Genomic DNA, 14,707 nt, shown 5'->3' on the forward strand with positions numbered 1-14,707 from the left:
CTCCTCAGAGGAAGCAAAGAAATGGAGGCAATCTTTGGACAAGATGCTTGCTCATAAATATGGTTTGGCTGCCTTTCGGGCATTCCTCCTCTCGGAGTACAGCGAGGAGAACATCGAATTTTGGTTGGCCTGTGAAGACTTCAAGAAAACTAAATGGTAGGATTCCCCAAAGTCCTGCGCTTTGTTGATGGAATTTGGAATCTGTATTTTCTTTATTACCATTGATGCTGTGGGTGCCTTGAAAAACCCCAAATACTGTATTTAATGCTTGAAGTGGTACCATATGAACCAAAGCATTTCAAAATGATCAACAGCCTAATAAACTTACCAAGGTGTCACCAAAGATATCTGCTGGTCCCAGCACAACCATCTGGCACCAATTGAAGAACAGGGTCCATATATGTGATGCTAAGGGCCGGAAACCAATCTACATCTGGGGTCACCTCCAATTGTGACAATAAGGTAACCAGCTCCATCAGCTTTTCTGCCTCTTTCCATCACAGTGCTCTCAGGAAGACAACATGAATGATAAACACAATCACCCTCCTTGGCACCAACTCTTTCAACACTAATTCAATTTCACAAGCGGTTTCACACTTGCATCACTCTATTATCTGGCCACAGGCTGTGGCGCCTGTCTGCACAATTATTGTGTCGGTCACAGTTTTGCTTCAACCTGAAATCACCAGTAACATTTGCAGCAAAGCAAGCGTGGTTTTTATCCCTTTTGCAACCATTTGCCACAAATCTTTGAAGTTACCAATCTGGGCTGCCCATATATTAAAGCATTAACACCTTTGGCAAACTTCTAATTCCAGATAGATGAACCTGAAACACCTTTATGAAAATTAGGCCAAGGTCAGACCTCATCGAGTCTGGTGCTTGGTAATCTTTATAGGTCACTGTTCACTCTTTTACATCTAGAGCCATTACCATGCATGCTCAGGTTAATTTAAAGCTTGTTTATTTCAACATTGCATGTTAAGATCAACAGCACCACCTGCTGGGCCAGTTTGTTATTTTAATTTCCATTGTCAGTTATCCCTATGGCCACTCTCAATGAGTTTCCAATTACTGTGGACTCATGCGTACTTCATATGAACTTAGTGGTAACTGCCCAAAACTGTTTCACATAAGATTCTGTCAGCAAACAGTTATTGTAGATAGTTGCCCCGTTACTGCAGCTGCATGTAGTTCCATGTCTCGGAGTTGAACAGTCAGTTTTCTGAACTCAGCCTGACCTTTTTAGTCAAAGTTATCACATCACAATTCACCTGCTATCGAAGTTTCTGCTAACTGGTTATCTGCACATAGGAAAGCAAGATAAAATTAACATGGATATTTTTTATCACGATTGAAAGTAGCTACGGTCAAGGATTGATCTTGTGATGTGGAGGGAAAATCATCACCTAATACATTACAGATTGTCTATTTGGAAAATACTTCCAGGCTTAGACATTTGAACTGAAGTAGATTTCTGATGCACAATTCAGAATTTAAGCCATTATAGTCAGATATTTTTTAATTTTCAAACATACTATTGTACAGGAATTACTATCCGTGACACAATTAGTTGCTGACATGCTAGAATAGACACTAACATTGTTAAGACAAAGGAAGCGTGGATAAACTGAGGCTTGGGTTTCTGCTTTTTATATTCATTTTACATTTTTATCTTATTCAGGGAATTTGAATAATGGTTTTACATTTCCATAGGTTCATTTATGTTCTGTAATGTAGCATTTAAAACTGTTGCCCATGACAACTGGTACAGTAAGAACAAATTCACATTTGTTTTCCAAGTTTAAATACTTGTTGTTCTTTTTCCTCATCATTTAATTTACCAGGTATTTGCTTTCTGAAAAAAAGGACTCCCATAAAAAGTACATTTGCAGAATTTACTGTTGATAGGTGCGGAACACCTTCTGTTTTCTTAACGACTCAGGCCGATAATTTGGAGTATGAAGAGGAAGAGATTCATGATGTCCAGGTAGAGATTCAGTGCTGCAAATATATACTCCTCGGGGCTCAGACTGTATCTGTGCTTTCCTCCCAGCATTAATTGAGTGTCAATCACCAGGTACTAAAAAGGAAATGCAAAAAAATATATTTATATTTGTAATTTAAAACATGTTAACTTGATGGGTTAAAAGAGTTCCGTCAATCACCCATGGAGTTAATGCGGGGGAACAATGGAATCGCCCTGTGGAATTTTAGCCCCCATGTGTCTTTTTCAAACAATGTAAAATTTATGCTGCAACTTCTCAATTACTTTTGCAGTGCTGTGACTAAAATGGTGGCTATTCCACACAAGTATTATCCTATTGACAGCAGTGGAGGTGAATGGTCAGTTGTCCCTTCCTTAATTATTTTAATGGAAGGAGGAAGAATTCTCTGCAGTTCTTCAAATAGTATCATGGGATCTTTAACATCCACTTGATGAAGCAAACAAAACAATGTCATGAATACAATGAGGGAAATTGGTGCCAATCTTTCCTGGAACTTGATGTTTGAATACCTCCAATCAGGTTTCCATCCTGACCATTGTAATGAAACAATTCTTATCAAACTTGCAAACAAACTCTTGTTAAACTGTGGCAAAGATAAACCATCCTTCTCGGCCTTTGTGCCTTTGACACAGTTGATCACACCATCCTCCTGCAAAGCCAGCCCACCGTTGTTCAGCTGGGTTAGACTGCATGTGTCTTGTTCCATATTTATCTAACTAATGATAATGAGAGAATTCTCCAATGGCTTAATTTCCTGCTCTGGCAATATTACTTCTGGTGTTCCCCAAGCCCTTGGCCCTTCTCCCATTTCCCATCTACATGCTGCCCATAATGATACAATCAGAAATCTGTTTCCACATGTATGTTGATGACATTCAGCTGTACCTCACCACCACCTCTCTCAATCCTCAGTCTACTTGTCCAACATCCAGTACTGGATGAACAGAAATTTCCCCCAATTATATTGGGAAGGCTAAAGCCTTTGCCATTGCCTTCAGTCCTTGACAGAAACTCTACTCTCTAGCCACTGCATCCATTCCTCTCCCTAGCAACCCTCTTCACTAGTATCTGACTGAGGCTGAACCAGGCAGCTTGCAACTTTGATGCCATATTTGAACCCGAGTGAGCTTGCAGCCACTAAAGTTAAAGTACCCAATTCGTTTTTTCCAATTAAGGGGCAATTTAGTGTGGCCAATTCACCTACCCTGCACATCTTCTTGGGTTGTGAGGATGAGGACCCACGCAGACACGGGGAGAATGTGCAAACTCCACACAGACAGTGACCCGGGGCCGGGATTGAACCCGGGTCCTTCGCACTGTGAGGCAGCAGTGCTAACTGCAACCACTACTAAGACTAAAAGCAAATTACTGCAGATGCTGGAATTTAAAACAAAAACAGAAAATGCTGGGCAATCTCAGCAGGTCTGACATCATTTGTGGAGAGAGAATGGAGCTAACGTTTTGAGTCTGGATGACTTCGTCAAAGCTAAAGGGAACTGGAAATAGGATGAGATTTATACTGTTGGCGTGGGGGGCGAGCGTGGTGCATTAGGGCTGGATAGAGGCCTGCGATAGGAGGAGATCAACAAAGATGCCGTGAGCAAAAAGATAAAGGGAATGTAAATGGCAGTGAAAATGAGAAAGAAGGGTGCTGATAGTGGCATATTAAGAGATCAGAATGTGCTCATGGCAGAATAGTGGTAAGCAGTGTGTCAAAGGACAACCTGGAACAGGGAACAGATGGCCCTAGTGGGTTGGGGAGGGGAGACAATGGTGAGGGAAAAGGGATTGATGGAAGAAATGAAAATAGATTGATAGAACTAAAAATGGGGTGAAGGTGGAGGAGAGAGTTCACAGTCTGAAATTGTTGAACTCAATGTTAAGTCAGGAAGGCTGTAACGTGCCTAATCGGAAGATGAGATGCTGTTCCTCCAGTTTGGGCTGGGCTTCACTGGAACATTTCAGCAGGCCAAGGACAGACATGTGGACATGAGGACAGGACAGTGAGTTGAAATGGCAAGCAACAGGGAGGTCTGGGCCCTGCTTGCAGATGGACCAAAGGTGTTCTGCAAAGCAGTCACCCAGTCTGCATTTAGTCTCTTTTCATTGGGTGGCACGGTGGCACAGTGGTTAGCACTGTTGCCTCACAGCACCACAGTCCCAGGTTCAATTCTGGCCTCAGGCGACTGTCTGTGTGGAGTTTGCACTTTCTCCCAGTATCTGCGTGAGCTCCGATTTCCTCCCACAGTCCAAAGCTGTGCAGGTTAGGTGAATTGATCACGCTAACTTCCCCTTAGTGTCCAAAAAGGTTAAGTCGGGTTACTGGGTTACAGGGATAGAGTGGAAGCCTGGGCTTAAGTAGGGTGCTCTTTCCAAGGGCCGGTGCAAACTCGATGGGCCGAAGGCAGGAGGGAGGGGTTCAGATTTTGGGGATATTGGAACCGGTTCTGGGGGCAGTGGGACCATTACAAATCAGATGGTCTACACCTGGGCAGGACTGGAACCAATGACATAGGGGGTGCTTTTGCTAACACTGTTGGGGAGGTTTTAAACTAATGTGGCAGGGGGATGGGAACCAGATTAGGAAGCTAGAGGTCAGTAAAGAGGCAGCAACTAAAGTCAGTAAGGTACTAGATAATAAACTCAATGTGACTAAGGGGAAGAGTAGATAGGGAAGAAATTATAAACGCAAAGGGACAGGTGGTCTGAGGTGCATTTGTTTCAATGCGAGAAGTGTAGCAGGTAAGGCAGATGAACATAGGACTTGGATTAGTACCTGGGAATATGATGTTATTGGTATTACTGAGACTTGGTTGAGGGAAGGGCAAGACTGGCAACTAAATATCCCAGGGTATAGATGCTTCAGGAGGGATAGAGAGGGAGGTAAAAGGGGTGGAGGAGTTGCATTACTGGTCAGGGATGATATCACAGCTGTGATGAAGGAGGGCACGATGGAGGATTTGAGCACTGAGGCAATATGGGTAGAGCTAAGAAATAGGAAGGGTGCACTAACATTGTTGGGACTTTACTACAGGCCTCCCAAAAGCGAGCGTGAAGTAGAGGTACAAATATGTAGACAGATTATAGAAAAATGTAGGAGCAAATAGGGTGGTTGTGATGGGAGATTTTAACTTCCCCAACATTGAATGGGACTTATGTAGTGTTGGAGGCGTAGATGGAGCAGAATTTCTAAGGAGCATCCAGGAGAGTTTTTTAGAGCAGTATGTAAATAGTCCAACTTGGGAAGGGCCCAGACTGGACCTGGTATTGGGGAATGATCCCAGCCAGGTGGTTGAAGTTTCAGTCGGTGATTACTTTGGGAATAGCGATCACAATTCCGTAAGTTTTAGAATACTCATGGACAAAGACGAGAGTGGTCCTAAAGAAAGAGTGCTAAATTGGGGAAAGGCCAAGTATAACAAAATTCGGCAGGAGCTAGGGAATGTGGATTGGGAGCAGCTGTTTAAGGATAAATCCACATTTGAAATGTGGGAGTCCTTTAAGGAAAAGTTGATTAGAGTGCAGGATAGACATGTCCCTGTGAAAATGAGGGATAGAAATGGCAAGATTAGGGAACCATGGATGACGGGTGGAATTGTGAGACTAGCTAAGATGAAAAGGAAGCATCCATAAGATCTAGGCGACTTAAAACTGATGAAGCTTTGGAGGAATATCGGGAAAGTACGACAAATTTCAAACGCGCAATAAAGAGGGCTAAAAGGGGTCATGAAATATCTTTGGCTAACAGGGTTAAGGAAATTCCCAAAGCCTTTTATTCGTATAGAAGGAGCAAGAGGATAACTAGAGAAAGGATTGGCCCACTCAAAGACAAATGAGGGAATTTATGCGTGGAGTCAGAGGAAATGGGTGAGATTCTTAATGAGTACGTTGCATCGGTATTCAACAAGGAGAGGGACATGACGGATGTTGAGGCTAGGGATGGATGTTTAAATACTCTAGGTCAAGTCGGCATAAGGAGGGGGGAGGTTTTGGGTATTCTAAAAGGCATTAAGGTGGACAAGTCCCCAGGTCCGGATGGGATCTATCCCAGGTTACTGAGGGAAGCGAGGGACAAAATAGCTGGGGCCTTAACAGATATCTTTGCAGCATCCTTGAGCACGGGTGAGGTCCTGGAGGACTGGAGAATTGTGAATGTTGTCTCTTTGTTCAAGAAGGGTAGCAGGGATAATCCAGGGAATTATAGACCTGTGAGCTTGACGTAGTGGTAGGCAAACTGTTGGAGAAGATACTGAGGGATAGGATCTATTCACATTTGGAAGAAAATAGACTTATCAGCATGGTTTTGTGCCGGGAAGGTCATGTCTTACAAACCTAATAGAATTCTTTGAGGAAGTGACAAAGTTAATTGATGAGGGAAGGGCTGTAGATGTCATATACATGGACTTCAGTAAGGCATTTGATAAAGTTTTCCATGGCAGGTTGATGGAAAAAGTGAAGTCGTATGGGGTTCAGGTTGTACTAGCTAGATGGATAAAGAACTGGCCGGGCAACAGGAGACAGAGAGTAGTGGTGGAAGGGAGTGTCTCAAAATGGAGAAAGGTGACTAGTGGTGTTCCCCAGGGATCCGTGCTCGGACTACTGTTGTTTGTGATACACATAAATGATCTAGACGAAGGTATAGGTGGTCTGATTAGCAGGTTTGCAGATGATACTAAGATTGGTGGAGTTGCAGATAGCGAGGAGGACTGTCAGAGAATACAGCAAAATATAGATAGATTGGAGAGTTGGACATAGAAATGGCAGATGGAGTTCAATCCAGGCAAATGCGAGGTGATGCATTTTGGAAGATCTAATTCAAGAGCGGACTATACGGTCAATGGAAGAGTCCTGGGGAAAATTGATGTACAGAGAGATCTGGGAGTTCAGGTCCATTGTACCCTGAAGGTGGCAACGCAGGTCGATAGAGTGGTCAAGAAGGCATACAGCATGCTTGCCTTCATCGGACGGGGTATTGAGTACAAGAGTCGGCAGGTCATGTTACAATTGTATAGGACTTTGGTTAGGCAACATTTGGACTACTGCGCGCAGTTATGGTTGCCACATTACCAGAAGGATATGGATGCTTTAGAGAGGGTGCAGAGGAGGTTCACCAGGATGTTGCCTGGTATGGAGGGTGCTAGCTATGAAGAAAGGTTGAGTAGATTAGGATTGTTTTCGTTGGAAAGATGGAGGTTGAGGGGGGACCTGATTGAGGTCTACAAAATTATGAGAGATATGGACAGGGTGGATAGTGGGGGTGTCAATTACAAGGGGTCACGATTTCAAGGTGAGAGGGGGAAAGTTTAAGGGAGATATGCGTGGAAAGTTTTTTACGCAGAGGGTGGTGGGTGCCTGGAACGCTTTGCCAGTGGAGGTGGTAGAGGCGGGAACGATAGCATCATTTAAGATGCATCTAGACAGATATATGAACGGGCGGGGAACAGAGGGAAGTACATCCTTGGAAAATAGAAGACAGATTTAGATAAATGATCTGGATTGGCGCAGGCTGGGAGGGCCGAAGAGCCTGTTCCTGTGCTGTAATTTTCTTTGTTCTTTGTTCTGCACTGTAAATTCTATGAATGTAGTGTAGACCCCACTGGGAGCAGAAAATGTAATAGACCAGATTGAAGGGGGTGCACGTGCACTGCTTCACCATAAAAGAGTGTTTAGGGCCCAAGATGGTGAGCAGGAAGGAGGTAGAGGGGCAGGTGTTGCACCTTCTGCGATTGCATGGGAAAGTGCATGAGGTTTTGGGGTGATGAAGGAGTGGACCAGGGTGGACTAAGACTGCCTATTTCCACCTTCTTCACACCTGCCTCAGTTCATTTGTTGCTGAAACCCTCCTGCATGTCTTCTTCCCTCTAGACTTGACAAGTCCAATGCATTCCCATTCCTGGCTGCTCTCCCAAATTCTACTCTCTCTAAACTAGAGGTCATCCAAAACTCTGCTGCCCATGCCTTTATTCGCGCCAAGTTCTGGTTCCTTATTCTCACTGATCTAAATTGATTCCCTGTTAAGCAAATCTTCAATTCTAAAATTCTCATTAATGCTTTCAGTGGTCTTTTTACCCATCCCCCCCAACTCTAATCTCCTCCAAGCCCACAACATTCCCAGGTATTGTGCTCTTATTCTGTTTTCTTGGGCATTCCCAATTTAATTCATCCACCATGCATTCAGCCCTAGTCTAGGCCCTAGGCTTTGGAATTCTTCCTCTATCTCACTTTCCTCCTTTTAAGATACAACCTTTATGACCAATCATTGTTATTTGCCCTAAAGTCGGTGTGTGGTTTGGTGTCATATTTTGTTTTGTAATGCCCCTGTGCGTGGGGACGTTTTATTGTGCTAAAAATACTATTTAAATTCAAGTCATTTAAACGCAAGAAGTTAAATCCATTTGACAGGAGAGTAGCACGGAAGGAAATTCAATCGGGGCCATGTGGAATAGATATAAGGGCATACTGCTGAACATATAAACTAATCACAATCCAAGGACTAAGCGTTGGTTTACTAAACATAATCCTAAATGGTTTAGTTGGACAATACTTGAAGAAATCAGTAAGATAAAGAAATTCTCATGAACCCTGTCGGGAGAAAGCGACGGAAACTACAGAAGTTGTGGAAAATGTGGAAAAGGCAACCAGAGGATGGGACTGAGAAACAAGCATAGTTAAGAAGGCAAATGTAGCAGTGAGTAGAACGTCCAGGCAACAATTTATCAGGAGTATAATAGAAATATTTCACCCCATGTCACAAGAAAGAAGCCATATTTATCACACCCAATTATGAGGAAAACCTACATCAAGTATGCATGACCTGAAAAGACAAGGAGCAAAATTCTCCATCCCGCCCCGCCACGTTTCTGCCTCGACCGGCCGGCGGGAGTCTCCGTAACACCGGCCGGTCAATGGGGTTTCGCATTGTGGGGCAGCCCCACGCCGTCGGGAAACCCCTGGGCGCCGGCAAAACGGAGACTCCCGCCGGCGGAGAATGACGCCCCTGATGTCAAAAATACTTACAATGGAGAAGATCAACGTTCCCAAGGAGGCATAAACAATATGGAGCCACTGTAGGTAAAAAGTAAAACAATTTAAATTCAAATTGATGGACATTGTCTGAATATAATGATTCATTGCTCACTATGGCGGGATTCTCCCAACGGGAGTCTAAGTGCTGACGCCGGAGTAAAAACCGGAGTGTTTTACTCCGGCGTCGGCACCTGTTCCTAGACTCCTATTCTCCCCCCTCCGTGGGGTTAGCAGGGACGTCGCGTGATTTATGGGGGTGGGGCCTCGGTGCGGCGTCAGAGACGCGGCGCCTTGGTTCCCGCGCATGCTCAGTTGGGCCGGCGCCAACTAGCGCATGCGCAGTGGCTGTCCTCCCCCAGGCCGCCCCGCACAAACATGGCGGATGGATCCAGGCTCGCCGGTGGAAGAAAGGAGGCCCGCCGACAGAGAGGCCGGCCCGCCGATCGGTTGGTCTCGATCGCGTACCAGGCCACTCTGGAGACCCCCCCCCCCCCCCGGGAACGGAGCCCTCCCCCCTCCCACAGGCGCCCCCCCCCCCCCCCCCCAAGCCTTCGTGACAAGTACCCGCCAGCAGTGACCAGGTGTGGACGGCGCCAGTGGGACTAGGCTGTTTACGTGCGGCACTGGTTTGGGGGGGGGGGGGGGGGAAAGAGAATCGCTTGCAGGGGTCGGGCCGGCGTGGCGCAATTAGTGCGGCGCCCCAGCAATTCTCCCGCCCGGCGGGGTGGGGGGAGAATACCGCCCAGCGTTTTGATCAGTATACTCCACAAATCTAATAATGGGATTGGTGAGAGCGGTTTAATGAATAACTTTTTACTATTAAGTGTGGAACCTTGTTCGCTGGTGTGTATAATGTTGCAGGGTTCAATGGAAATTTATGATGGGTAAAAGAAATGTGGGGACCCATTGACATCTGTGCTCAACTTCCTAATGTGTGCTCCTGGTAACAAAATGTTTGCGGTTGGGCAGCAAATTGGTAAATATTCCTAATTATTCACATTTAACAATTTTAAACCTTTGTGTTCTAGTTTTATACTTAATGTCTTGATCAAAATTTCAGTGTAGATCTACATTATGATTTCTCAATAGCTTAAAGGCTAAACTTTAGCAGTTTCAAATTCCTAGGGGTGCACATCTCCAAAAATCTGTCCTGGTCCACCCACGTCAACGCTACCACCAAGAAAACACAACAGCGCCTATACTTCCTCAGGAAACTAAGGAAATTCGGCATGTCCACATTGACTCTTACCAACTTTTACAGATGCACCATAGAAAGCATCCTATCGGGCCGCATCACAGCCTGGTATGGCAACTGCTCGGCCCAGGACCGCAAGAAACTTCAGAGAGTCGTGAACACCGCCCAGTCCATCACACAAACCTGCCTCCCATCTATTCACTCCATCTACACCTCCCGCTGTCTGGGGAAAGCGGGCAGCATAATCAAAGATCCCTCCCACCCGGCTTACTCACTCTTCCAACTTCTTCCATCGGGCAGGAGATACAGAAGTCTGAGAACACGCACAAACAGACTCAAAAACAGCTTCTTCCCCACTGTCACCAGACTCCTAAATGACTCTCTTATGGACTGACCTGATTAACACTACACCCCTGTATGCTTCATCCGATGCCGGTGCTTATGTAGTTACATTGTTTACCTTGTGTTGCCCTATTATGTATTTTATTTTCTTCTATTTTCTTCCCATGTACTTAATGATCTGTTGAACTGCTCACAGAAAAATACTTTTCACTGTACCTCGGCACACGTGATAATGAACAAATCCATCCATCCATCCAAGAAGCAATTCTCAAATCCTTAAACATACAAATGTATTGCGAGGGATTCCCTAGGGAGTTCTGCTCTCGGGCTGCCATTTTGAGGTCCAAACGCTAGGTCCCCTGCAAAGCAATTCAGCATCTCCCCCTGAAATGCGATTCAACCCCCCCCCCCCACATTATGGGGGTGACCTGCCCCCCCACCTCCCCCCCCCCCCCTCCCTCCCCAACTGCAGTCCTCAGCAGATCAGTAAGTAATGATCCCTTTGCAAGAAATTATCAAGGACACAATTTTGAACTTTCCAAATTAAAAAAAAAATAAAAATTTAGAGTGCCCAATTATTTTTTTCCCAATTATGGGGCAATTTAGTTTGGCCAATCCACCTAACCAGCACATCTTTGGGTTGTGGGGGTGAAACCCACGCAGGCACAGGGAGAATGTGCAAACTCCACATAGACAGTGACCCAGAGCTGGGAATCGAACCCTTGTCCTCAGTGCCGTAGTCCCAGTGCTAACCACTGGGCCACATGCCGCCCCTGAACTTTCTAAAATTAAACTTCGCAATGTAATCACAAGATTTTTAAAAGGACTTACAAATGATCGTATTATGGCACACAGAATTCCAAATGCCATTAAAACCAGTAGTGCCACAAATAAAATTCCACTTCCCATGGTGAAGTCCCACTGAAAACAAAAGGTTTGAACTATTCAGATTTCAGCAATGAGCAAACTGGTGTCAGAAGAAGTTGATGCAGTATTGTAAACAGTACCTTGGTTTGCAGGGAAAACAATGTTAGTCCAACTGACACAAATATAGTAGCACCAACAGCCCACATCACTGCATCAGCACCATAAACACTAAGGAGCATCAATGACAAAAAAAGTTATAATTTAAATGATTTAAGTTAAAAAGGCATCCATGTGTTTGTTTAATATTGTGTATTGATGTAATTCAAGCAAAATAAAGACTTACGCTGAAACAGCTCCCAACAGCAAACCTTCTACAATAGTCTGCAAGTGAAAGGAATATAATACAATGATCTCATTTACTGAAGGATTTGGATTAAATGAATGTTGTTTATGTCTCCCGAGGGACAAAGTGCCCAGAAATATAACAATAATAATAATAATCTTTATTAGTGTTACAAGTAGGCTTACTGTCAAAAGCCCCTAGTCGCCACACTCTGGCGTCTGTTCGGGTGCAATGAAGGAGAATTCAGAATGTCAAATACACCTAACAGCACGTCTTTCGGGACTAACAGGGGGTAAGCGGCATCCCTCCCGACAGGGAATCAGGTATTGGGTTCAACTCATAATCGGTGCAACCAACTCGTGCTGTCAAGCGGCAGAAGAGGTACGACACGCGACAGAAAAGGTACGACACGCGACAGAAAGTGACGCAGCCGGTAATCGAACCTGGGACACTGGCACCGTGAAGCAACAGTGCTAACCACTGTGCTACCGTGCCACCATTGAATTGGCCAACTTAATGCCAACTATGCCAAACGATTGGCAGTTCTGTAACATAGACCACAACTTCGAGGAACTAGATGAAACCAGCAGATGGCTGGATTTGAATGGCTACAAGAAAGCTCTTAAATGAAGGTATGAAAATTAGACAAAATGGAAGGTGGGAATTAAAGCATCTAAACTATGGAACATCAGTAGATTTGTACCTTTTGTAATTAATTTTGCTCAATTGTGCAGCTACTATCAACCCAGGTTGCAAATTATTTTTTGTCTGCTGTCTCTCAGGAAGTTTTTTAAATAGGACAAGACTGCATGACAGTGATATACTCAATCTTGACCCACCCACAGAGCCACTTGCCAACTGTCAGACATGGACTGAACAGACGACAGGTAGCTACAACTTAAACACCTTTAAAAAAATTATTTCAAGAGATGTGGGCAAATTATTTCACGAGGTGTGGGCATCACTGGCTACGTCAGCATTTATTGCTCATCACTAATTGCCCTCAATAATGTTGCCTCTTTTGTACATTCTCCCCGTGGTTGCATGGGTCTCACCCCCACAACCCAAAGATGTGCAGGGTAGGTGGATTGGCCACGCTAAGTTGCCCCTTAATTGGAAAAATGAATTGGGTATTCTAAATTTATTTAAAAATAGCTGCCTCTTGAACTGCTGCAGTCCATGCGGTGTAGGTACATCCACCGAGCTGTTAGGGACGGAGTTTTGACCCAGTGACAGTGAAGGAATGGCGATATATTTCCAAGTCACAATGGTGTGTGGCTTGGAGGGGAACCTGCAGGTGATGGTGTTCCCATGTATCTGTTGCCCTAGTCCTTTGGAAGGTGATACATTTGGAAGGTGCTGTCGAAGGAGCCTTGCTGAATTGCTGCAGTATATCTTGTATATGGTACACACTGCTGCCACTGTACATAAAATGGTGAAGTGAGTGAATGTTTATGTGGTGGATGGGTTGCCAGTCAAGTGGGCTGCTTCATGTTGGATGTTGAGCTTCTTGTATTGTTGGAGAAGCACTCATTCAGGCAAGTGGAGAGTATTCCATCACGCTCTTTCTAGAGCCTTGTAGTTGGTGGACAGGCTTTGGGGGTCAGGACGTGAGTTACACTCTGCAGAATTTGCATGCTGACCTGTTCTTGTAGCCACAGTATTTATATGGTGGGTCCAGTTTCGTTTCTGGTCTTTGGTAATCCCACATGGTTAGGAAGATGCTTTGGACTAAGGTTATATCAATTAAATACAATACTAAAAACTAATATTAATTTTGTGCAATAACTTACAAATAAGAAAAGAAGCATGAAGTTCCATGGAGTTTTACGTCGAAAACCATCACAGCAAGACAGGATAATGATTAAAACAAAGAGGGCTGGACTGCAACGGAGAGAGAGGCACTTTAGAGATATTAAAAATAAGCAGCAATGTAACTGACAGAACTTGTTCAAAGGTACTTACAACAAAGCGTATGTAAACCAGTAAGTTTTTCTTGCCCATACATTCAAGGTTTTCCTAGTGAATCAAACAAGGCGACATTTAGTAAATAGATTTTTATCCCACAAAATGTATACGGCAAATATAATTACTCGTTAGAAATATTTAATGTAGTAGCAGCAGCATGTCTCAACACAAAACCAAAAATGGGATAGCATGTACTGGAAATACTTGTGGAGTGGTGCAGCTGGATAGGGGGCCAGCAATAGATGGAGATAGACAAAGATGACAAGGACAAAGATAAAAGGAATGTAAATGGGAGTGATTAAGGCTAAAAAGGGGGCTGATAGTGGCACATAAAGAGATTAAAATGTGTGAATGGCAGAACAAAGGTGATGATGCGACTATCAATTCACACAAAACAAGGAGTAGAAGTAAACTGTGGCTTTAATCGACTAGAACAGTGCCTGCCTGCGACTGCTCTGCTACTGGGAGCCGCCTACAGGGCTACTGCTCTTTATACCTCTCCTCAAGGGGAGGAGCCAGGGGCGGAGCCCACAAAGGCACCATCATGATACATCACAGGTAATATCTTACAATGGTCCATATGTGGAGCCCTCATGGGCAACAGCGTGATACAGTTACATACATGGTGAATGGTTAATGCAATACATTCACCACATTCACCCCCTGTTAAAAAATGATGTCCGGCGGGGGTGAAGGGTTCACAAGTTCAGCCTGTCCGGTGCCCGGATCGTGCGCTGTGATCGCCGTAGCTCTGGTATCGCAGCTGGCCCAGGTGTCAAACTCATCCATGCGGGCATGAGTAATTACGTTGCCGGTACAGATGTGGACTCTGGGAGCGGGTCTTCTGGAGCTTCGTTCCTATGGGTCGGTGAAGAGGGAATGGATGGGAGGGGGTGCGGGTGCCATGTAGGGGTGGTCGGCGTAGGTTGGGTGGGGTAAGTTGGGGTGACGGTGGTA

At 44.7% G+C, this 14,707-nt stretch overlaps 1 protein-coding gene across 1 annotated transcript in view; it reads right to left on the reverse strand.

Annotated features, from left to right (window-relative positions):
* Window positions 1–1,504: 1,504 nt before the first annotated feature.
* LOC140424968 (protein lifeguard 1-like) overlaps window positions 1,505–14,707 on the reverse strand; it is an 82,295-nt gene continuing 69,092 nt past the window's right edge. Inside the window, exons 4-10 of the mRNA XM_072508702.1 lie at window positions 13,748–13,801; window positions 13,576–13,666; window positions 11,783–11,820; window positions 11,580–11,667; window positions 11,404–11,493; window positions 9,027–9,074; window positions 1,505–2,083 (exon numbers count right to left, since the gene is read on the reverse strand). Coding sequence (XP_072364803.1) covers window positions 1,934–2,083; window positions 9,027–9,074; window positions 11,404–11,493; window positions 11,580–11,667; window positions 11,783–11,820; window positions 13,576–13,666; window positions 13,748–13,801 — 559 coding nt within the window. The 3' untranslated portion in view covers window positions 1,505–1,933. The remainder of the gene's footprint in view (window positions 2,084–9,026; window positions 9,075–11,403; window positions 11,494–11,579; window positions 11,668–11,782; window positions 11,821–13,575; window positions 13,667–13,747; window positions 13,802–14,707) is intronic.

This window comes from Scyliorhinus torazame, chromosome 6 (assembly GCF_047496885.1).
Source record: "Scyliorhinus torazame isolate Kashiwa2021f chromosome 6, sScyTor2.1, whole genome shotgun sequence".
Lineage (NCBI taxonomy): Eukaryota > Metazoa > Chordata > Chondrichthyes > Carcharhiniformes > Scyliorhinidae > Scyliorhinus > Scyliorhinus torazame.